The 24,979-nt window shown below is 43.2% G+C and overlaps 2 protein-coding genes across 4 annotated transcripts; both read right to left on the bottom strand.

The window, feature by feature from the left end:
* Positions 1–3,320: 3,320 nt before the first annotated feature.
* Positions 3,321–12,543, bottom strand: LOC105907379. Its single transcript, XM_031571303.1, has 3 exons — positions 12,502–12,543; positions 3,513–4,992; positions 3,321–3,328 (listed from the first exon to the last, which is right to left on the bottom strand). Exons 1-3 carry the CDS (start codon positions 12,541–12,543, stop codon positions 3,321–3,323), a joined length of 1,530 nt encoding a protein of 509 aa, XP_031427163.1.
* A 7,440-nt stretch (positions 12,544–19,983) lies between these two features.
* Positions 19,984–23,402, bottom strand: LOC116221586. Of its 3 annotated transcripts, XM_042708361.1 has the most exons (5): positions 22,654–23,402; positions 21,519–22,550; positions 21,236–21,383; positions 20,905–21,014; positions 19,984–20,743 (listed from the first exon to the last, which is right to left on the bottom strand). In XM_042708361.1, the coding sequence occupies exons 2-5, from the start codon at positions 21,852–21,854 to the stop codon at positions 20,432–20,434; spliced, it is 906 nt and encodes a 301-aa protein (XP_042564295.1). In that variant the 5' UTR covers positions 21,855–22,550; positions 22,654–23,402; the 3' UTR covers positions 19,984–20,431. The 3 variants fall into 3 exon arrangements, with proteins under 3 accessions (XP_042564295.1, XP_031428659.2, XP_042564296.1); XM_031572799.2 differs by having other exon boundaries at positions 21,519–23,402; XM_042708362.1 differs by lacking the exons at positions 21,519–22,550; positions 22,654–23,402 and having other exon boundaries at positions 21,236–21,476.
* Between the last annotated feature and the right edge of the window lie 1,577 nt (positions 23,403–24,979).

Below are 24,979 nucleotides of genomic sequence, written 5' to 3'. Positions count from 1 at the left end.
GAAAAAGCACCACTCCTCGACGCCCCGGTCTCTGTCCAGGGCGCCTTCGGGGAGGCAGTGGTCACAATGGCTGCCAAGTTCGAAGAACAGCAGAAGAGCAGAGAGGTATTCCAGGCTTGGATGCCTCGCTCTAGTGGCACGGGTGAGACGTCCTCCTCAGGACACACCACACCCGCACCGGGCCAGAAGAGAAGCGGGTTCCGCTCGCCAGCGCCTCCAGCAAAGGTATCCACCGGGCGAGGCTGGCAGAGACACCCCTTCCGCCCTCCAGCGCAGCCTGCAGCACAGCAACCAGCTGCGCGCCCTGCCCAGGGCGCAGCCCAGGCTCCGCGGCAGCACTCCGCTCGCCGCGGGCAAGGCAGAGGGAGACCTCAGGCTTCCTGATCGTGACAGTCCGCCACTCGTCACACAGGGGGGAGATATCTGAGGTTTGCGTTCGGAGGAATAGCGTACCAATTCAATGCACTTCCATTCGGCCTATCTTTAGCGCCGAGGGTATTCACAGAGTGCGTAGAAGCAGCCATCGCTCCGTTACGTCTACGCGGCTTACGCGTATACAATTGTTTGGGCGACTGGTTAGTTGCTTCTCATTCAGAGGCTGCAGCGGTGCAGGACGGCCATCTAGTGGTGGCGCACCTGTATCGACTGGGCTTTGTGATAAACAGAGAAAAAAGCGTTTTGTGCCCGAGGCAAATTACGCATTTTTTAGGCATGATTCTAGACTCCTCCTCCATGGAGGTCAGGCTGTCTCAAGAACGAATAAATGCCATCAAAACATGCGTGCGCCAGTTCCGACTGGGACAGTCAGTCTCGTCGCTGTGCTGCCAACGCCTGTTAGGAATGATGGCGTCATAGCGCTCCCGTTGGGGATGCTGCGTATGCGGCCATTCCAAATATGGTACCTGTCTATGAGGCTCAACGCAGTCACAGACAGGCATCGCAAAGTAGTGGTGTCCTCCAGATGCAGGAAACCCCTGGCTTCTCCCCACGTCGGGCACGATGGGCTCGCCTGCTCCTGTGGGCAGCGAGGCACGTCCTTCCCTCAGGGCAGTTCATATACCAGGTCACCTCAACTACGGTGCGGACCTGTTATCGAGGGGCGATCCTCGAGCAGCAGACTGGTGTCTTCACCCACAAGTGATAGACCAGATCTAGGTGCGCTTTTTCAGGGCGCAGGTGGACCTGTTCGCAAGCAGGCAGAACACCTGCTGCCCGCTCTGGTTCTCGCTAGGGGGCGACGATCCCCCACTAGGCATAGACGCGCTGGGCCACCAGTGGCCAGCTCTACGCCTATATGCTTTTCCCTCGATCCCGCTCCTCCAGCAGGTGCTGTGCAGGATAGCGGACGAGGGCAGGGAATTGATATTGATAGCCCCGCACTGGCCCAATCAGCCGTGGGCGGCAGATCTAGTCAGTATGTCAGTGCAGCAGCCTTGGGAGCTGCCTCTGCGGAGAGACCTCCTAACGCAGGCGCACAGGACAGTGTGGCATCCCCATCCAGAGTGGTGGCGTCTCAGAGCCTGGCACCTGAGAGGTGCAGGCTCATAGCGTCAGGCTTGTCAGATGCGGTGGTGGCTACAATACAGAGCGCCCGAGCTGTATCGACACGGGCTCTGTATACGCTGAAGTGGCGCAGTTTTGAGCGGTGGTGTGCTGCGCGTCAGCACGACCCCATTAACTGCGCGCTGGGCGTTATTCTAGAATTCCTACAGCAGTTGTTTGATGAGGGGAAGGCGGCTTTTACTCTCAAAGTGTACATGGCTGCCATTTCAGCCTGCCACGCAGGCATTAATGGCAGCTCTCCTGGCAGTCACCCGCTAGCGTCACGCTTTATGGCGGGGGTGAGACGGCTCAGGGTGCCAGAGAGACACCTCATACCCTCTTGGGATCTGCTAGTGGTGTTACGTGCTCTCACAGGTCCTCCGTTCGAGCCCCTGGAGACAGTGGTAATAAAGTTTGTCTCTTTAAAGACCGCGCTGCTGCTGCTGTTAACGTCAGCAAAACGCGTTGGTGACATGCAAGCCCTGTCAGTCAGTCCATCGTGCCTTCAGTTCTCGATCGCTGGTGACAGAGTGGTTATGCGACCTAATGCTGCTTACACACCTAAAGTGGTGGTAACCCCATTCCGCAATCAGGTGATTGAATTAGCAGTTTTCTCGCCTCCTCCTTTTGCAACAGCAGAGGAGGAACGTATAATAAGCTCTGTCCAGTGTGCGCTCTCCGCTGTTAGTCAGATCAGCTATTCGTGTGCTTCGGTGCACGCGCAAAAGGCAGACCTCTATCAAAACCGAGCCTCTCCCGTTGGATAGTAGAGGCTATCGTGTTGTCTTATAAGAGCTTGTCGTTAGATCCCCCGGAGAATTTGCATGCGCACTCTACGCGGGGGGTCTCGTCTTCCTGGGCCTTACTAAAGGGCGTCTCAGTGGAAGATATTTGCAAAGCTGCAAGCTGGAGTTCTCGCCACACTTTCATTAGATTCTATATGTTAGATGTGGCTGAACCTAGTTTTCTTCATAGCGTTCTGCGGGCAAGCGATCTCTGAATCCCCTGGCCTGAGAACGATATATATGATAAGTGTGTTCATTAGTGTCTACAGGTTATGTTGCACATGAAACATCCCAGGGTTTTCCTACGGGCGCTGGGATCACGGATCCCTGTCGCCTATGATAATGGTGTTCTGCAGGCAAGCGATCTCTGAATCCCCTGACCTGAGAACGATGTATATGATAAGTGTGTTCATCGGTGTCTACATGTTTGTTGCACATGAAACACTCCAGGGTGGTTTCCTACAGGCGCAGGATCGCGATCCTTGCCGCCTATGATAAAGGTTGCCCTGTTAATATGTTCACCGCCAGCGGCCGTATGAACCTCTATGAGGGCAAAGGCTTCAATAAAGCTGGTGTGTGTAATTGGCTGCCACTGTATTATCACGCAGGAATGTATAGGGTCCCATACTGTTATATCGCAGTGAACTGCGATAAGGAACGTCTCGGTTACTTACGTAACCTCGGTTCCTTAAGCAGGAACCAGATATAACAAAGTTGGCGTGTACAGTGTTTACCTTGGATTGATTGTCTTGCTCAGATTCTTTCCGAGGCAGATCTGAGGGCGCGTAATAAGATAAGGACTCCTGAGGGGCGGGCTCAGGAGCACGCGCTGACAGATCTCGCGGCCTTTTAGGCGTGAATAGATAAATGCTTCGATTTGTACCACATGACTGACGTCATGTACCATACTGTTATATCTGGTTCCTGCTTAAGGAACCGAGGTTACGTAAGTAACCGAGACGTTTTTTAACAGACACTTTTATCCAAAGCGACTTACAAAACTTTGGAAGAATTAAAAACTTTAACAATAACAAAATGTGTATGTTACAATATATGGATCTGATTGAATATTAGATTGACTTTACAATTAGGCATGAGAAAACTGTATATTCTAAATACAAATGTGAAATATACATTTTGCATCATTGTCAAGAAGAATGAAATATATAACAGTTTTCATTTTACCTGCCCAGCGAGCCAATCGTTTTTTCTTTGAAGGTTGAATGTCCTTGTTGAGCTCCTCCAGTTTCTGAACCTTGTCGTTGTCTCCTGTCTCCTTCATTTTCTCAATCAGGAAGTCAAGATGAATGATGGTGGAGCCCCCCTTTAATGCAATCTCCTCCAGATTGACAATACATTGATATGCCTGTTCCAACAAATCAGCCTTTTTAACTATTGACTCATTGAGTTGTTTTTGAAGGTCTTCCTTATACTTTTCTAAATCCTGACATTGTCGTTTCAGTGTTTCACTGGTCCCCGTAACTTTTTGGGTTTTAGGCACGTAGATCATGTTCTCTTTGACATGGGCAGAGACAGGACACTTCCCGGTACACACAGTGCACCTGTTATCTTTCATGACGCTACACCAGGAGAGGTCTTTCACCAACCAGCAGCCTGGATAGTGGCAGTTCTCCTCACAGATGGTGCAGCAGGTTGCTTCTTTGGATATCTTCCACCAAGATGGCTGGATTGGGACTTTGGCTTTGTAAGCCTTTTCAATCTCATAAGTAAAGTCTTCATTTTTCTCCAATTTCTTTCTATTTTCCTCCAAGGCACTTTGAGTCTGCTGAACCTCCTTCTGTTTCAGCTCCTCCATCTTGATGGCATCTTGTAGGTTGTAGACACATGCTTCCAGCCTTTTGCGCTCCCTCAATACCCCCTGTGTCATCCTCAACTGTTTTACATCAATATCTTGCAGAAAACTTAAAAAGCTTTTCATACTGTTTTGTCCCAAGTCCCATGCACTCTTGAAGTTTTCCTCGCGGCTGTCAGTTTGTCGGTTGTTGAACATGAAATGAAGTGGTTCCCCACCGGTATCTTTGGCACAAGGCACTCCTGCTTCTTTGAGGGAAGTGATGACGTTGGCAGCAGGCAGGCCATCTGAGTGTGTGATGAACACTGCTATGTTATTCTTAATATCTTTCCCAAACACGGAGAGAATGGCATTCAATATGTAACTCTGAAATTCAGTAAGGCGATTCTGTGTAGATTTCACCACAAGGCCCACAACATCAATTTCATGAATGCCATCTTCAGAGCTGAACAACACCTCCAAGTTTGCTGCAATATGCTCGTCAAACTCCTTTGAACTAGTATCTCCATAACCTGGAGTGTCAATAATTCTCAGACATGAAGAACTTGTTTCCAGAAAGAGCTCATAAACTGTGATGGCAGAAGTTTGAGATTCTGCCTGGGATTTCTTTTTATCCTCCTCCATGATCTGAAACCAAACTATGTCCTCCCATCCCACCCCTAACATGAAGTTGACCATGGTGTTGATCAGAGTAGTTTTCCCAGTACCAGTTTCTCCGATCATTAGGATGGTTTTAGTAGTTCTACTCTTGTCTCTCTCTCCAAAAGTCCATCTTCTGACTGCTGAATTTCCATCAACTTCACTCTTTTCTGTCTGAAGCAAATAACAGGCTGGGATGCCTGGTTTTATTGGCTGGCATTGCTCAATCAGTTTGCTTATGGGGAAAGGTTCTCTGGAAGAGATGTATTGTAAGAGTACAACTTAGAATATGTTCAATATTCCACAAAAACATGTTGATGGCAATCTCCGTTCACATGATTAAACATACATGTTCTATGAAAACATCTGTTCCATATGAAGGATAAAGAGATAGAGAATTTTCTCATGCTCATCTGTACCATAGAGGAGAATCGCTGCAGTGTGTATTTAAGTAAATATAAATGCAGTAATGTGAATAACTATATGTATATTGATGGGACCGGTATCAGGCCGACACTCTTTAGACAAAAGACCACGAGGCGAATAAAAGATTTCTGGAGGTGTATTTCAAGGTACTCCTGCAGGGAGTCAATTCCAACATCAAGTAGAGGCAGGCAAAAGACTAAAGAGCTTCACAGTGTTACAGGTTAAATACCAGTCAGTCATGGGAGGGTACATGGGTCAGCATTGGTTTGTTACAGGTCAATGTGGGGAAGGGGGCATGTGAGTGGGAGGGGACACAGGCCCAAAATGGTGGACAATTGATGTGTATTCCTCCACCTGGGGCAGGGAGGATGTCTGCTAGGGGCTTTAAACAAAGGTGTACCAAGACCATCAATACACATGGCACACACACACACACACACACACACACACACACACACACACACACACACACACACACACACACACACACACACACACAGGAGAACATGCTTGCAATGCAATGTAAGTATATAAATTAATGGTAATATAAATTTCCATCAATATCTATATGTGTAGATATTCTTACATAGTGGGACAAATTATGAATTTATAGACTTGAATACGTCCTTCCAACAGCACACTCTATTGAAGGGGCATCAACGTTCAAATATAGGTTAGGGGGCGATCTAATCTTGTTGGATTTTGTATGGTGGTGTGGTGTTTTGTAAAACGTTAACAGATAATACCCAGTGTTGGTGTTGTGAGGACTGCTTGAAGACACCACTGGCAGCTTAGTGCTCTCAGATGTACTGGTCATGTATGCTGTATACAAGTCCACACTAGCAATGCAAAGCAGGGAGAAAACAAAAATATCATTGATGAATGCTTTCAGACTGTTTCATCTTTCTTTTTTTGAGCAGAAATAACGTTAATTAACATGTGAAAAGCCTTACTCAGAGAGACTGTCAAATTCTTTTTCAGGGTTTTTCTTTTCCTCCATTGATGGCACAATGTCTCTGAGGCTGGACACTGTAAGACAAGTACAAATTATGAAATAAATATAAATCTCACAACTTATTAGACTACTGGCACAGCTGCTTGAAACAGTCCAAAGTGTGTAGGCCGACACAAATTTGCTTTCACTTTTAGGAGCTCAGGTGTACTTAACTGTAGGCACTAAAGATTAATCATCTGGGGGATTATGTTAAAGAATAAAATGTGCATGCAGCCAACCATAGCTAATCAAAACTAAACATAAACATAATTCCCATACACCTTGCTGGGCAGCCTCTCCCTCTCCCTCTCCTCCTATATCATATTATGCTAATACTGAGGCCATATTACCTACTGTTAATTGTTTACCTAAATGTATCTCTTTACCCACTCCCTTTGTCTCTTTCTACCCCTCCTAGTCTAGCTGGGGGATGCGGCTGTAGTCTCTCCACTCGATCAATTGCAGAAACCCTCAGCCTACACCTACCCACCCCCACCACACCGTCATGCACTTATTCTACCCCATACTCTGTGCTAGAATGTACCTGCCATGCAAATAATTGCCGCCATCAACACAGTTCATTGTTTCATTGATCTACTTAGCTACCCTTGTAATAGCAACCTCACGAGCAGACTGTATACCCACTAAGCTGTTCTACAATACCTCAATGCTCTATCCCTGCCTTATCCACTATCAATTTTGTATGTATCATGTATATACCATGTTATGTTTGTATGTATTGTGTACATTTACCACATGTATGCTAGCATGCTTATTCTGATACGTGTACAAATGACTGTAAAAGAAACCATCTGTTGCCCTGACATCGAAGTAATAGCTGTGAGCCTCCGTCCGTATTCAGTGGCGGCTGGTGATTTTTTTTTGGGGGGGGGCGCAATCATAGACATATATAGACTATAGGCGCAGTTGGGCAGTGCGGTTTAAATAGCACTCCACAATGAGAAAACAAAAACACAAGAGAGGTTTTGAGTAGAATATATTAAAAAACAAAAGATTTATTTCATGAAAACACAGTGCTCAACACTGTCCACAAACAACTCTCAACAAACTGTAAAATTGGGCATGAGAGGTTTAGAGCAGAATGGTTTAAGAAACATTGGGTTGGGTTCCAGAGGTTTAAATATTGGGTAGTAGAGGTTTAGAGTAGACTAGATTCAGAAACATTGTGTACTAGTTTAAAACAGAGTAAATAAAAAAATAAAAACACACACAGGGTGTAGAGGTTTAGAGCAGAATAGAGTGAGAAAGACTGAATGATACCAGTAGTTTAGAGCAGAATAGATTCAGAAATACTGGATTATACTAGAGGTTTAGAGCAGAATAGATTCAGAAACACTGGATGATACTACATGTTTTCGAATGCCAATTCGGTACCCTTCGTCCAACTGCTCTGCAATACTCAGTCTTCCAAAGAGGCTTAGCTTCAGGCTGTTAGTTAGATGTTAGTTAGACCATGCTGAGAGAGGCAAAGGACTCTTACAGTAGGAAGGTGGAGCAGAAGCTGCAGGAAAACAACATGAGAGAGGTGTGGGATGGCATGAAAACCATCACAGGCTGCAAGAAGAGCAGCAGCACTGTTGAGGGGGATGTGGTGAGAGCAAACCAGTTTAACCAGTTTTACAACAGGTTTGACAACCCAGCTCCAGGTGTTAATGACTGTCTAACACCTATTCCTGCATCCCCCCATCATCAGCTGCTGTTACCTGCTCACTGCATGCCACAGTCCCCCCACCCTCACAACCCTGTGATCCTCCCCTCCCCCCTGCTCTGACCACAGCCAATGTGGCACCACTCCCTCCAGCTTCCAGCCCTCTTCCCTTCTCCAAAGCTGCTGCACCCCTCCCCCAGGCGACCACACAGAGCCTTCCCCCTACCATCACGGCGGTTCAGGTCACAGGAGAGCTGAGGAGACTGCACCCCAGGAAAGCAGCCGGCCCCGATGGAGTCTGTCCAAGACTTCTCAAGGCATGCGCGGTGGAACTGGGTGAGCCTCTGCAGCATATCTTCAACCTGAGCCTCCAACTGGGGAATGTCCCTGCACTGTGGAAGACATCCTGCCTCATCCCCGTTCCAAAGAAGCCACACCCCAGTGTGCTTAATGACTTCAGGCCAGTCGCCTTAACATCACACATTTCAAAGACCATGGAAAGACTGCTACTTCACATCCTCAGACCCCAGGTACGCCATGCACTCGACCCGCTGCAGTTTGCCTACCAGGAGAAGGTGGGCGTTGAAGATGCCATCGTCTACCTAATGCACAGGGCACACTCGTATCTGGACAAGGGGACAGGTGCTGTGAGAATCATGTTTTTTTATTTCTCTAGTGCCTTTAACACCATCCAGCCCCTCAGACTGAGTGACAAGCTCTTGCAGATGGGTGTGAACGTCCACCTGGTATCCTGGATCACTGACTACCTGACGGAGAGACCACAGTTCGTCAGACTGAAGGACTGTGTATCTGAGACTGTGTTGTGCAGCACTGGTGCTCCACAGGGGACTGTGCTCTCACCAGTCCTGTTCACCCTGTACACATCTGACTTCACCTACAACACGGAGTCATGCCACATCCAGAAGTTCTCTGATGACTCTGCTGTTGTGGGATGTATCAGGGATGGACAGGAGGGTGAGTACAGGAGCCTGGTGGATAACTTTGTGCAGTGGTGTAGGAATAACCACCTGCAGCTGAACGCCACTAAGACCAAGGAGATAGTGGTGGACTTTAGGAGGTCCCAGCCTCCTCTGCTACCAGTCTCCATCGAGGGGGTCAGTGTGGAGGTGGTCAACACCTACAAATACCTAGGTGTTCATATGGACAATAAACTGGACTGGTCAGCCAACGTTGATGCAATCTACAAAAAGGGTCAGAGCCGACTCTACTTCCTGAGGAGGCTGAGGTCCTTCAATGTCTGCAACAAACTCCTGCGCATGTTCTACCAGTCTGTTGTTGCCAGCATCCTTTTTTATGCTGTGGTGTGCTGGGGAGGCAGCATAAAGAAGAGGGATGCAGGGCGACTGGACAGGCTGGTGAGGAAGGCGGGAGCTGTTGTTGTCACTGAACTGGACTGCCTCACTACAGTGGCGGAGAGAAGGACCCCGAGTAGGTTGCTGACCATTTTGGACAATGACCACCACAGGACTCTCAACAGACAGAGGAGCACATTCAGTGGCAGACTCCTGTCACTGTCATGCTCTTCAGACAGGCTGAGGAAGTCCTTTGTCCCCAGGGTCATCCAGCTTTTTAATGCCACACAGAAGGGGAGGGGGAGGGAGATGGACTTCTCTGCATGAGTCTACCTCAGTCTGCCCTCCCCTTCTCATCTCATCTCAGTCCCATGCACAGACTTTACCACTTACATATTCTGCACTATCACTTTGCTCTTTGCACTTTCATAACACACACACACACACACAAGCACAAGCCCACTATCTTGCACTACCCATCCTCACAAGCACAAGAACATTATATATATATATTTTTGCACTATTCACACCAGCTGCACAAGATCACTTTCCTCCTGGACACCAACACTGTCAAAATCATTGCACTCTGTACAATAGGGCCTGTATCTGGAAACAATGTGAAAATGTTCTCCCTATGTGTATGCATATATGTTCTCCCTATGTGTATGTACAGTGGGGAAAATAAGTATTTTAACCCCTGCCGATTTCGCAAGTTTGGCCACTTCCAAAGAAATGTGTGATCTATAATTGTAATAGTAGGTGTATTTTAACAGTGAGAAACAGAATATCAACAAAAAAATCCAGAAAACTGCATTTTATAATATTTATGACTTAATTTGCATTTGATGCAGAAAATAAGTATTTGAACCCCTAGCAAAACATGACTTAGTACTTGGTGGAATAACCCTTGTTGGCAAGCACAGACGTCAGACTTTTCTTGTAGTTGGTCACCAGGTTTACACACATCTCAGGAGGGATTTTGGTCCACTCCTCTTTGCAGATCCTCTCCAAATCCTTAAGGTTGCGTTTTCAATGGCAGGGAATGAGGGAATGAGGTTCAAGCCCAATATTCCACATTACATGGCCCCATCCATAGTCCCCTCGATGCAGTGGAGTCGTCCTGTACCCTTGGCAGAGAAACAGCCCCAAAGCATAATGTTTCCACCTCCATGCTTGACGGTGGGGATGGTGTCATATTCAGCATTCTTCCCCCTCCAAACGCGGCAAGTGGAGTTGATGCCAAAGAGCTTGATTTTGGTCTCATCTGACCACATCCTGTCTCCCAATCCTCCTTAGAATCATTCAAGTGTTCATTGGCAAACTTCAGACGGCCCTGTACATGTGCTTCCTTGAGCAGGGGGACCTTGCGAGTTCTGCAGTACTTCAAACCATTACGGCGTAGTGTGTCGCCAATGGTTTTCTTGGTGACTGTGGTCCCAGCTGCCTTGAGATCATTCACAAGCTCCCCCTGTGTAGTTCTGGGGTTATTCTGCACCTTTCGGATGATCACCGATACCGCACGAGGGGATATCTTGCATGGAGCCCCAGACCTAGAGCGATGGACAGTTGTTTGGTGTTGCTTCCATTTACGAATAATCGCACCAATAGTTGTCTGCTTCTCACCAAGCTGCTTGCCGATGGTTTTGTAACCCATTCCAGCCTTGTGCAGGTCTACGATCTTATCTCTGACGTCCTTGGTCAACTCTTTGGTCTTGCCCATGGTGGTGAGGTTGAAGGTATGATTCTTTGGACAGGTTTCTTTTATACACGTCACCAGTTGAGATCAGGTGTACCTTGTTAGGCCTAATGTGCTTCTTCCGACCTTGCAAAACTTCCATCCTTGCCTCGGATATCAGAAATCCACCACGTGGTTATCTCGCTGAACGCTAAACTTTTGTCTATATAAACCTTGTGCGATGTGTTTATCAGGGCTTCACTTTCATACTTGTTTTGTGAGTGAGCCCAATTGCAATTGTTGTTTGTCTAATAAATATACTTATATGCAGCTCCGGAGTCCTGAGGTAACTAGGGTGAATTTTCACCTATCACAAATAAAGTCATAAATGTTATAAAATGCAGTTTTCTGGATTTGTTTGTTGATATTCTATTTCTCACTGTTAAAATACACCTACCATTACAGTTATAGATCGCACATTTCTTTGCAAGTGACCAAACTTGCGAAATCGGCAGTGGTTCAAATACTTATTTTCCCCACTGTATATGTGATTTATGTATGTATGTCGGTGAGGTGTATAAGTGTATATGTGTATAAGCTACTGGATGACCTAAATTTCCCTCGGGATTAATAAAGTATCCATCTATCTATCTATCTATCTATCAAATGAATCTGCCATGTTTCTGATTGTCTCCCCTCCCCTTGACATAACAGAAGTACTTTTTTCTTGATGGTTATATGCTCTGATTGGAACCTGTTACCTGTGTTTATGTGGCAGAGGATAGCCTTACTCTGATGTCCACTGACCAGGGTAGTGCAGACACGTATAGTGTACTCTGTGTCTGTCTGTAGGTCAGAGAATTTGTATTCCAGAGAATCTGTGGAGACGGTCTGTAAAGATTCTCCGTCTTTGAGGAGTGTGAGCAGGTATGAGACTTGATCCAGTCCTGTTGGCTTCCTCCATGTTACTGACACAGATGTCACATCGGTTTCAGTAGCTAGGTTCTCTGGTGCAGGGATTTCTGTAAAAGCAGTACGATAGAATACTACATGGTGCGATCACAATGAAACAAATATACTATCTTTATTTTCTATATATTTCGATTTCGATATATATTATCTTTAGTTTCGAAACCTGTTTGTTCCTTGCTTACTCCTTACCTGAGCAAATAACTGCTGACACACATTGACTTTTCCCCCCGTGGTCACCAAGTGTGGCGACTGTAATATCATAGATCACTCCTGGAGACAGGTCCTGTATTTTTAAGTTCAGCCCAGGTACTTTACGAGAGCGTTGAGCCGTGTGACTTTTCCAGGTGACCCAAAATTTCTGTTGCTCGCTCAGTCCGTCAGGACACCCCCATTGTAGGCATAAAGAATCTGGCTTCACTGAGCTGAACTGGATTGGCCCAGGTGGAGGAAGAGCTGTGAATAACAGTAATATGTAATTATATATATTTCTCAGATCCAGGAACAGGAAGACATTCAGGAGGGCCACTTTTATCACAATACTGTTTTTTTTTGCCTCTAAAGTGTTTGACATTAATTACATGGAAAACAATCCATTACTGCAACTGCCTAATGCGGAGTTACCTTGTCATCTAAATGCTAAATAAAATCATGCTTGTACAAAACCATTGTCAACCCTCCTCTTTGGTAATTTTGGCCTTACTTGTCTGGTGTGCATCAGTGGAAGCTGTTGGGCATGCAGAGGACTGGGCATCAGCTGGACTGGAGGCATCAACACCACTATAATATAAATATATAGTATCTTAAACTGTGAATAAAGGGATAAATACTCTCACCAATGATAATAAAACTATTCCATTAAATTAAGTTACCCAGGGATGCTGTTTTCCCGGCTGCCTGCAGACTCCATGGTCTCCTAATCCTATTCCAGTGCACCAATGCAACTGGTCAATCCGACCTGTACAAAGTCCAGACTAGAAATTCAAAAAAGAAAAACCAGAGTAGCACTGACTATTTGATCCATTATGCATGAATAAATGTTTACAAATAAAATACTGAGATTGTCTCAGTTTTCCATACAGGTGTTAGGCCGATGCATTGATGGCACAATGCACAGAGAGGTTAACTCCTGTAATTGGTGAAGTGTGTTCAAGCTATGAAAACTATGCTGTCGTGGTTGGGGATGTTGAAGTCTGGACAGTCTGTATAGTTATACTGTAATAGTAACACTGAGGTCCAGATCTATAAACAAGGACTTCCAAGCTTAATTTCTGGGGTGTCCTAAATTTGAAAACTCTGCTCCAGAAACAAGCATATCATCCATACTATCAAAGAAGTGAGAAAAACCCTAAAAGCCAATTGCCCATTTTATCTGCATGGTGAATCACAGCGTTCATTTATCTTCTACGTCATCATATGTGACGATGAACTATTTCACCCGATCTCAAAATTGAACTAGAAGGGCACTTGGAGAGTAAATGAAAGTGAAACACTATCCGTGGATCCGCCGTGTGAATCAGATCCGCTCTAAGATTAAATGGGTTCTTCCTTGGCCCATGCTAATGTCATGTCATGAGAATCAGGCCGGTAGTTTCTCTGTAATCCCGCTGACAGACAGACAGACAAACAATCAAACCACTCCAAAAACATAACCTCCTTGGCAGAGGTAACTAGATCACATAGAGCCTTTCATAGCAATATTACATTTACATGAATTCATATAAATGCATTTGGCATTGGAATGCATCAAGGCAATGGCCTTATATTAACAGTGTCTTCTTAGAGGTTGCTCAGTCATTTTTAAACTTAAGCAGTCTCTTGAGACAATACTGCTCTGCCTCCCAGGTTTTGGTATGACAATCATCCTGGGGAACAAGATTTCTTTGGCGAGAAATTCCAGTGATGAGATAATATTGTGACAGGGCGCATTGCCAGTGACATGCATAGGGGGTGGGTGTGGGTGTCACAGAACGTATGCACTCAGAGGAAGGTTTTGGGTTGAGCAGTTTATTAACAAATACAGCCAGAGCAATAGGGGAATTAACACAAACAGGGAGGACTAGCAAACCAAATGGGAAAGCACAGAACAACTAGGACTAGACTCGAACTGAGATGAACCAACCATTCTGACAGATCGGTCTGAATGCTCTGTAACACAAGACTCACATGTATGCGTTGGAATGCGTTGATAAAACTGATGGCGGAGGAGGAGTCTGGCGCATGGGGTTGTGTTGACAAACCAATCACGCCACTAGCAAGCTGTTTACCTTGTAAGTAGTAGCATGCTAACATAAGATAGGTGGCTCACACACCTCGCAAATCCTATCAGACGTATTTTTCAGTTAAAATAACAGGGTTTTTACATTGTACAGTGTCTATTTCTCTGTAACTTAAAAAAAATCTAAGCCAAAAAAAGTCAAACAAACAACTTTTAGATACAAATATGACCATCTATGGGCACGGTGGCTCAGGTGCTTGCACTGCTGCCTCACAGCAAGAAGGTCATGGCTTCGATCCCCGCATGGGGCGCTGTTGGCTCTAGGGGGCAGGTCCTCCCCAGACCTTCAGTGCTCAGGAAGGAGGTGGAGGAAGGACGTCCCGGGATGGGAAAAATGCAGAAGACGAATTCACGGCAACCTCAGGGCTGTTTGTGTGTCCTGTGTCGCCTCCATATATAACACGTGTGTGTTGCAGTGAGTCGTTTGTGCAATAAAAAACTGACAGCAGTCAGTTTGTTAAAAAAAAAAAAAATCTATGTAGTTTGGTCAGCCATCTTTTTTTTTTGAGCTTCCTACTCTTTAGACGTGAGCATAAACGCGATCTGATTGGCTAGCGCCTGTGCTGTCAGTTATGCATGAAAGGCAATTTGGCTGATGCATGGTTGCCTCTGGTAAAGTTGAAAATGGTTCAACTCATTCCGCAAGCAACGCATGAAACGCAACGCAACGGAACCCAACGGAGCCACAATTCACTTCGGCAAAGGATGACGTCATCCCATCGTCAACCTTGACGGATCAATGCATTCTAACGCATAGGTGTGAGTCTTGTGTGAGTGAGAGTGAGGGTGCTGAAGGGGGCATGGCCCGAGCGGAGTTCAACACAAACGTGACAGTGGGATACCAAAGGGTGAAAAAATCCAGTCCTGTGCAAAACCAGGTCACCCTTGTCAATTTCTGAAAGAGGTTTCCTTGAACCCACAGTCTGCAAACACATTAAAATCGTAACCTGGAGATTTTTAAACTGAAGCTTTTTTTAACACCTGCATTGCATTGGACATTTAATAGAACCATGATATAGATAGATAGATAGATAGATGGATACTTTATTAATCCCGAGGGAAATTTAGGAAATGCTTGATGCTATTTGGTATTTTGATGCATCACAAAAGTCTATAAATCCAAATAATCTAAATAATAAAAATAATTTAACCAAAAGTTATGCATTGAAAATAGAAATGCCTATAATTATTTTTGAACATAGGTGGAATATACATAAGGTGAAAATGGAAAGTATCCAATGACTACAAAACATAAACACATTGACAGACTGGAGAAAATGAAGTGACTTAACATACCTTTGGTTGATCTCAGGAGGGGAATAAACACACTGCTGAAATAGCGATCTTGTTTGTGCATACATGTATCTGAAGGCAAGTAAAGCATTGTATTTTAATTATGTAATTCCTGTAAAAACAACTCACCCTCTGAGAGCTTCTTTAGAAACTTGTTAATACTTTGATTATTGACAAAATACTTCTGATTTATACATCATTCAGTTACATAGCCCATCCTCTCTATTAATGATGATTTAATCATTTCCCCAAACTCACAAGAGGCTGGTATACAGAGAGACATATTAAAACGTTATCCTGGTGTTCATTTCTAATCTCAAGATCAGAACACGTGTATTGAGTTGCGTTAAAAGGAAGAAAAGGAATTTAAAAGAATTTCTTAAAATAAAATGCTAATAAAATTGTATAATTTCTTGTGTGTAACCATCGTAATATTGTATATATGGGCGAAAATCCTTGGGGGGACACAGGGGAAGTGTCCACCCATTCCATAAAGTTGTCCCCCCCAAAAATCATTGTAAACACAAATACATAATTTTTTATAATATAGTAATATTAAATAAAAGCACAACACAAGCGGTGCTAATTATGAACGTAAAACAATGTGTTTTTAAAGCAGCAATACAGAGTTCTGTTCCAAAACTAGTAAGCTAACTACCTAAGGCACCAACAGCCCAGCTGACGCTAAGTGGTGTCTTTTGGCAGTATAGCTGGCAATGTCATGCGTGTGAAAGCTTTTCTTCCATTTTTGCAGGGTGTTCCAGCCCGTTACACAGAACTACATAGGGCATATCTTGGATGGCTAGTGGGGAAGACACATGTGTTTATCTGACCTTCACATGCCCAAATGCTATCAAAATGAATTTGAGGATTGTATCAAAACTAGTTGTCTATAAAACCATACCTCAAAAAGTGTGAAATATTTGCATAGTGTTACTTTAAGTGTTGAACAATCATGATCCCTCCTATTCCTCAATGTGGTTTGGTCCACATGATGTTTCCAACAGGAGGGGCTACCAGCAGCTCTATGTTTTAGTCAATCTACAGTCAATCAGCCTAACAGTACACAGTCAGATTGTGAGGAAACCAACCACACCAGTAAAACCTGTACAATTAAAAGTCAGTAAGTCATTTATCACACCACTTGTTCAACAAGCACACGCTTGTAACATGAAAAGTGATGTTTTTAACAAGTTTGAGCTTGTGAAATGCTTATGAAAATGTTTCATAACGGTTTCATTAGGCAAAGCCAAGTCAGAAAACACAGCTGGGCACAGAGAGCCAGAGCCAGTCAAGCATTTTTTGTGGTAAAGTTGCCATATCTTGTTGTATTTTTTATTTTTTGACACTAATAGTTTGATGTTGTTGGATTATTCTTGAAGTTATTTCCTCTAGTTTTAGAACTTATTTTGAGCTTCAAGTAGTAAAGCTACTTTGATGGACTGTAGTGGAAATTAGAACAGGGAGCAAAGAAATTTAATTAGATGTGGTCATATAAGGTGTATCATTGCCACTTCCCACATAATACCATTGTTGGTAATGCTGGTTGAACATACAAAAACCTGTATACAGGTAGGATATGGACTAATATGGAACAATGCTATAACTACTATTATTACTTTAATACCATTATTTAAAACATTTGAACATGCTGAGGGCTCAACACAGCAAGGCAAGTTGCAAAGGAGCGTAAGGGAGAGAGAGATAGGGCCAGACAGCAATTTTTTCATGACACCCCAGAAATTACTCTCTGAGATGTTACTGTTTATCGTCCCCCCCCACCTAACAATGAAATGGGATTTTCGCCCCTGATTGTATAATGCCTCTAAAATATATAATTCAGTCTTTGTGAACACACTTACATTTTCTGAGAACATTTACTATAGGTAACAATTCACACTATTCAGGAACCACAGAAAACACACACATGGACGGCCTAGACTAAAAGATAAGATAAGATAAAAAGATAAAATAAGTTAATTTTCCTTACATCTGTCTCAGTGCTGTGAGGAGAAAGCCAAAATAACTGTGTTCAGTTGGTTCATACCTAGGACACAAGCGAAGTAATGGCTCAATGTCTGCTGAAACACAGATTTTAAGTTTGCTACTGTGATGCTCCTCCCTGATAGGTATCACGTGGTTTAAGGGAAACCAGAGCTCTGATTGCTATCAGCTCTCTTGCCATGCTGCCGCCATCTTGGCATGTTTCTTTACCCTTTAGATGATAACAGAAAGGCTTAACATTTTATACTCTACTCTAGTTGTGTTATCATTGCCTATTATTATTTTTGAACATAGGTTGAATATAGGTGAAAATGGAAAGTATCCAATGAGTAAGCGGCAAAAGCTTTCACAAGGACCTGGTTCTTCCTGCTTTTCCTGTATGTCAGGGCCTCATTCAACCAATCAGAATTAGACACTCCCAATGGAGATTCTAGCCCGCATTTTAGAAGTTACATAATTTACAGTCTTTCTGGCCAAACTAGACCATTTTGCCAGGTTGAAAGCTGTTACTCTAGTTGTGTTATCAATGCCAGTCTAGACAAGGATCCATTCATTGAACACCTGAGGGCTTCTAAGAACAGACACGATGCCTGGAACACTCACCATACAATTCCTTTACTACATGAGCATGTTATTCTTTCAGTCAAGGTGTAAAAAGGAATTTCCCTTACAGACAGACTAGTTTAAGGCAAAACTGACCTCCAGAACTATTGTGTTGCATACGTTTGTGTTTGACATTCAGAGGCAAATATTTATGAATTAAATTACAGTGCATTTGTTTCTGTATTGTGGCACTGTGCTGATTTAGGAAATGAGAAATGTGTTTTGTAGTTTTCTGTGAGATTGAACATGGTTATTCACTAGCTCATGACACTTACCTCAGTACAAATGTGTGAGAATAATTCTTTGAATTGACCCCTGCAAAGATGCACATACTGTATAGACAGACACACATTAATTAATCTACACAGACAATCTCACACTATTAACCCTAGGAGGCAGAACTACTACCCTACACTCTGATGCCCCAGTAGAATCATTGCTCAATCCTAATCACATACAAACGCTATTTTAACCCAGAACATCTAAGCACACTATAAACCACAACCACAACATTGACCTTGTACTAATATATGGTTAAGAAATTGGCCACCATATGTTTCGACCTCAAAATACTGCCTTTTCAGATCATCACCTAATCACATTCAACATGCAGTTAGAAGTCTGTGCAACATCGGGATTAACCCACTTCTACAGCCGTTGTTTATCTGACAGGACTACAACAGAATTCATGTCCAAACTACCAGCCACACATGGCACACACAGCTCTTACTCCTAGCACTGAAGGTGGCTGTTACGAACGAATAAGAAAACAGAAAAGACTCACCCTATGGTACACTGACCAGAACTGTGCAATTAAACAAAATTACTATGAAAACTAGGGGGAAAAATGGCACTCCATCAAACTTGAGGTATTTTCACCTGGCATGGAAGGATAGCCTTGTAAGCTATAAAAGAGCTATTCTAGACAAACAAAAAAAAGAAGTACTCCAGGTTTGAGTGATGACAGACTTCTTTGGAAGTTACTAGATGACTTGAAATCAGTGTTGTCAGTCTAAATTTCACTCTTATTTTAAGATTTTGTGGTCTTATGTAGAAGCCTGAATTGTTTCTTAAGCACTAATGCTTCAGAAGTTCACTAGATTTGAGTGACATCAGGCTTATTTTGAAGTAACTACATGGTTTGAAATGAGTGGAATTAGCCTTATTTCAGGACATTCTGTGCTTTTAGAGTAATTGTGCAGCCTGTCCTATTTTAAGAAATCTTAACAAGGCAAATGTGCTTAATGCACTGGCAGCCAAATGTGCTTGTTTTAAGCAAAATGATGCTTAAATATGTAATCATTTGTCTTAAATCTAGAGGGGCATTTTTTGCAGTGCATGGGAGGGCAAGAAGTGGCATTTGGTGGGCATGAGGATTCTGCTCTTGGGGTAATTTCATTGAGTTTGTAAATGCCAGATAGTCATAGAGGGTTTTGCCTTATTAAAAAAGAGGAGGATGCTACTGTTGTAGAAGTAAGTTGGGCAGGAGCTGTATATGTGTATGTTTTAATACCAATCATCCAATGTTTGTAAAAGAGATTTTTACTTCGACTACACTGCAAAAAAACAGCCTCCAAAAATAAGAATTAAAAGATCAATATAAGGCATATTTGCTTGCAATAAGTCAAAAAATCTGCCAATGGAACTAGTCAAAATTGACTTGTCAAGATTTCTTAAAATAAGATATTTTGTATGAGCGTGTGGAAGACAATACATCTCAAAATGAGTTGGGAAAACTTAATTTGAAACACATTTTATGTCAGAGTAATCAGAATACAGCTAATAATAAGATCATGCATCTTATAATCAGGGATTCTGGTCAGCCCCTTTATTTTATTCTGAGATTATTTCACTTATATTGTGATGAGAGTTGGCTAGGAAAACTTATTTCAAGTTTTTTTCTACTAACAGTGAAGAGTGTTTCGGCATATTACCAAGCATTCATTTCTCAAATTAAGAATTTTAATCTTAATTATCTTAATTAGTATTTGTATTTCACTTATTATAAGATCTTAAATTAGAAAACAAATCTAAATACAGGAACACAATCTACTTGAATCAAGATAAAAAAAAAGAAAGACAACTTTGACCTCTCAGACAAAATTTATTGCAGCCACATGACAATCACCACAATAATTAAACATGGCAGCATAAAGGTGGTTTACATACCAGTATTTGTAAAAAATGAAATAAAAACATATCAGTTTGCCTGAGTGCACCAAGAGACATGACCGCATTCTTGCCACTGAACAGAAAATGCCCCACTGGGTTAGCTTTAGCGGCTGGGCCATTATTCAGTCTATGTTGTCGTATTTCAGTCTATGTTGGCTATAGGTCGCAGAACGCCGGAGTAACACTTTAAGATTTGAATGTGTAAAAACAACAGCATACATAATAAAACAATTTGCCAGCATTCAATCAATGAGCATTAGTTCCCTACAAATGCCCTCATCTCGCTTAATCCCTTTTTAAAAGAGCTTGTTTGGTCTTGTGGGTGGAGTGCATCACCTAGCACCTCACTCTGTATGATCGACAGCAATGTACTGACACACTTCGGATATGTCAGGTGAAGGGCATAGTAGAGAGCAATTATGTACAGCATACCCTCATGGAGATCATCGTTATGGAATTCTGCAATTGGATTGTCCCCCACCGCCAGGATGCAGTTGGTAGCGCTCACAAGCAGCAGAGGACAGGACAGATGCCGTTTTTTTAAGAAAGATTCAGGATCTTCTTTTTCCTGAAGCAAACACAGTGAGAAACAGAAGTGTTATAGAGTACCCTGGAAATCCAGAGGTAGTACAAGCACATTTTAATTAATTCAAACATCTTTCTAGCTGTGGGCCTGAATTTCAATATAGGTAATTTTTTTGGTGAACACCGGATTTTTTAACACCTCACCTTCAGAACATGAATGAACGCCTCACTAGCATCTCGCATCTTCTTCGGAGGTGGTGATGCACTAGGAAACATCGCTGGCAAAGCGTGCATGAGTTCGATTGCTTGCTCAGCTGTGAAAACAATTAAAAAACATGGTTTCAATATTTGAAGTATCTGTTGTTGTTGTTTTTTTTGTTCTATAGTATTACATTTTGTTATTCGGCTCTTCACAATGCAAGTAGAGCGCTCTGTTGACTTTAATGGGATTCCCCAACGTTCTGCAGTAATTAAATACCATGTAATGACCTCGAAGAATTATTAATAATAATCAATAACAAGCAGTGCAACCTACCTTTGCTCATCCCCACTGGGGATTTCAAAACCTTCTTGAACACCCCGTAGAATTGTACTTGTTTGCAGAACTCTACCCATCTCTCTTTAACTTCGCTTATGAAATCCATGTTATCTCTCTGCAGAATCCGCCGGAGCTCATCCATCAACTAAGAAAAGGCAAAATCAGATATCTTAATGAACAAACTAGGAATTACTCATGTGTATCTGAAATCAGTGTTTTTGTTATCATTTCATTTAAACCTCCTTTTAAGTAATGTTGTGTTTATACAATAATGACTTACATGTTCAATTTCTCTAAAACAAGGATAGGCTTCCATTATTTTGACATGTCGCTCATCTTGCTTTACTACATCTGAGTCGATGAAAGCCCTTCTAGCCTCAAATTCCAAGTCAAGCAGTTGAGTGACAGACTCTTTGTTGGCATTGGGCTTCCTCCAGAGAGCCTGTAAACTCTTATAATGTCTTGCCTGGGATGCTGGACTGTCTGCTACTCCATCATGGCTGTTATTTTTACAAACACATGAATACACAATGGCAAGTTTACACATTGTTAAGCCAGATAATGTCATACAGCAATCCCCATTAAGCAATGGTTTGCAGGAACAGCTAAAAGGCATAATCAAGCACAACAATAAGCAAACTGTAAAACCAGCAGTGCAAGTTACCTATTGTTCACTGCTTCAAAGAGCAGATTCTTTCACAGGTACTATAACTATAAGGTATACATTGCAGGGTATCATTAAATGGACAGCAAGTCTGCCTTGAGTTGTGCCTAATTTAATACACCACAACATGTTGCAATTGCGAGCTCGAACGCCTTACGATAGCCATTACTCCACTCCCCACACCTAGATACGAAACCAAATCTATTTGAAACGTCTGGCCATGCTGAATTTGAATGTTAACATTGAACATTTTGGGATGCACTACTTGTATGAATAGATTTACATTGAAAATCAACATTCTTCAAAAATACCAACACAATGTAAATGCATTATAGGACCTACCTTTTTTTTTTTTTTTACCTTTTTCATCATTGGTGTGAACAGAATTCTTTTCACATTTTTCAGAATAAGCTGCTATGTATAAACGTCTGGGAGATAAGTCAAAACTCACCTTTGCTACCGCCAACATCCAGAAAACTGTCGTCAGTGGTGTCACTGGTGTCCAAAAGGACGGTTGAGTCGCTGGAGCCAAACTCCTCCTCACTCAGAACTGAAGTCCCCAAACGAAGCTTCTTGGCTGGGCCCCTGCTCTTAAATGGGGGATCGGACGTTCCACAGCCTTTTATAGAGTTGTGCATAAACTGTGACCTGGGACGATAAAGAATGAAACATTTTAAATCTACTACAAGAAACTTCCAAGAAATGTGGCATTAATTACTTGCATGCTTGCACTACTCTATTCAACACATACCCATTAATTTTTCTTTGAGAAATCTTCATCCTTTAACATGGGGTAGTACTGAACGATTCTTTTCGCCATAGCTGTTATTTCTTCTTTTGAAGGATACTTGTGGGAATCTTCATCCCCTGTTGCCCTCAAGATGGAGATCATGCTTGTCATTGTGTTACGAATTAATCTGCACCTTAAATCTTTGGACATTTCGCATTCTTTTTCTTTCCCTATTTTTTGCAGCTCTGAGTACTCTCGTCGGACAGACTCCAACTCAGAGTCTGTGTAGAGTACATATTGTGGTGAATGAAGCTTCACTGTTTTTTTAGGGGTCCTGATCCTCTGGCTTCTCACAGGGGTGGACGTCTGCGGCAAGGGCAACTCATTTGAGGAGGTTGAGGTGGATGCTGCAGACCTGCCAACATTGGAAAATGGGTTTGAGTACCACCCCTGGTGGGGGGTGGATGGCGGTGTGGCGCGGTGCGGCGCGAGTTCTATGTCAGATCGTGTAGGTGTGCACATAACACAATACACATTATATATTTTTAAAAGACACCGGATTTATTTTCAGAACACAAATGGGTCTCACTCAGAATGGAGGTAACTCTTGGAGGGAACGTTATATTATATCATTATAGATAAATAAAAATATTAAATAAACTGGAAAAATTATTGCAGCAAACTCCTCCATACAGGACTTCCTCAGTTTTCTCCAAGAATTTCACTTGCACTTGCAGTCTTTGCAGTAGAATTCGCTGCATAGGTGGCAGACTTGGCCTTTCTTAACAATGTGTCACTAAAGTTCTCGATGTAGCACACAGTGTCTTTGGAAGACATCATTACTTTCCTGGTGACAAGGGAGCTAAGCATCTCTGTGCTAAGACTGGCACGGTACTTAGTCTTGTTCTTTGTCACCAAACTGAAGACTCTTTCACAGTCTGCATTACTGTGAAAAATTACAAGGACACCAAGCATGACAGAAGATAGGCTCTCAAAAAGTTTTCTTCCTCCTGTTGCCATCATACCCAGTTCTCTCCAAGCTTCATCAGCCCTCTTTGTGAGGATACCATCATCCAAGGTTGTGGATTGAAACAGTCGAAACTCCTCTTCAACATCATCCACTGTGACTCCCATGGGCACCAAGCAGGGGAACCTCTCCATGAAATACCTTAGAGAGGAAAAGGTGACAGTTTGGCGCCTACTTATGTCAGCGACTGCAGCATGGTGCAGCAGTTCATCCCCATAGGGAAACTTGGAGACCATGTATTCAACTGCTGTTGAGAAATATTTCCTCACATCATTGAAGAATCCTTCTAGCTGAAGGTTATCCTGACTTCTGATGAATGCATGTGTCTCATGGCCAATGGCCAACTCTTCATCAGGCAGCTGGTATTCTCTCTTTTTGTAAAGAGTGGGCTGACATCCTTTCTTGATCTCTTCCATCATTTTCATGACATATTCCGGTTGGCAGAGGGCAAGCAAGATTTTATGAAGCTGCAGCTCTAATGTCTGGAGCAAGGTGTGGATACCAGGTTCTTCCTTCTGAAGATTTTTGTTTGCAGTTTCAAACAATGGAATGGCCCGTTTTAAAAACAGAGCATATAGCTTTGACTGTGGATCAGCCAAGAATTTGTAAACCTTCTTTGGTTTTGTCAACTCTGTATTTTCTTCTTTTTTTTCTTTCTCTGCCTTTTTGTGAGACAATTTCTTCTGCTTTTCACCCACCTCTGTCTGCTTGAAAACAAATTCATTAAGGTCAAAAACTTTTGGTTTGGCTTGGGCTGACTTTGTAGGGTTGGATGCTGCCTTTGGTTGTATGGGAGTGGCATGGGCTGCCTTTGGTTGTATGGGAGTGGCATGGGCTGCCTTTGGTTGTATGGGAGTGGCGTGAGCTGCTTTTTGTTGTATGGGAGTGGAGGGGGCTGCCTTTGGTTGTATGGATTTGGTGAATGCTAACTTTGCTTGTGTGGGAGTGGCAGATGCTGCATTTGGCTGTGTGGGAGTGGCGAATGCTACCTTTGGCTGTCTTGATTTGACTGGTAAGGGCCTGTTTCCACCTTTTGACTTGCTGCTGCTTGCTGTAAGAGTGGACGAGGATGTGGGGGCAGCTGGGGTTGTAAGAGAACGAGCTGAGGAGTTTAGTGGCATTGGCTGCTTCTTCGTCCCTGCTGCTTCCTCTGAAAAAAAACACGGTCAGGGGTTCCCACTGCTGAAGTAGGCGATTCACACATTGGCCAAGGGATAGCCACCTTGTTGAGCTCAATTTAAGAATTTTTCTGACCTCAGTATCACACATCATTTGGACATTGCAAAGCATAGCTTTCCTCTTACTGCTCTTGTCCAAGTA

Source organism: Clupea harengus, chromosome 8 (assembly GCF_900700415.2).
Source record: "Clupea harengus chromosome 8, Ch_v2.0.2, whole genome shotgun sequence".
NCBI lineage: Eukaryota > Metazoa > Chordata > Actinopteri > Clupeiformes > Clupeidae > Clupea > Clupea harengus.
The sequence above is the reverse complement of the archived record's forward strand: the minus strand, read 5'-3'. Positions and strand labels throughout refer to the sequence as shown.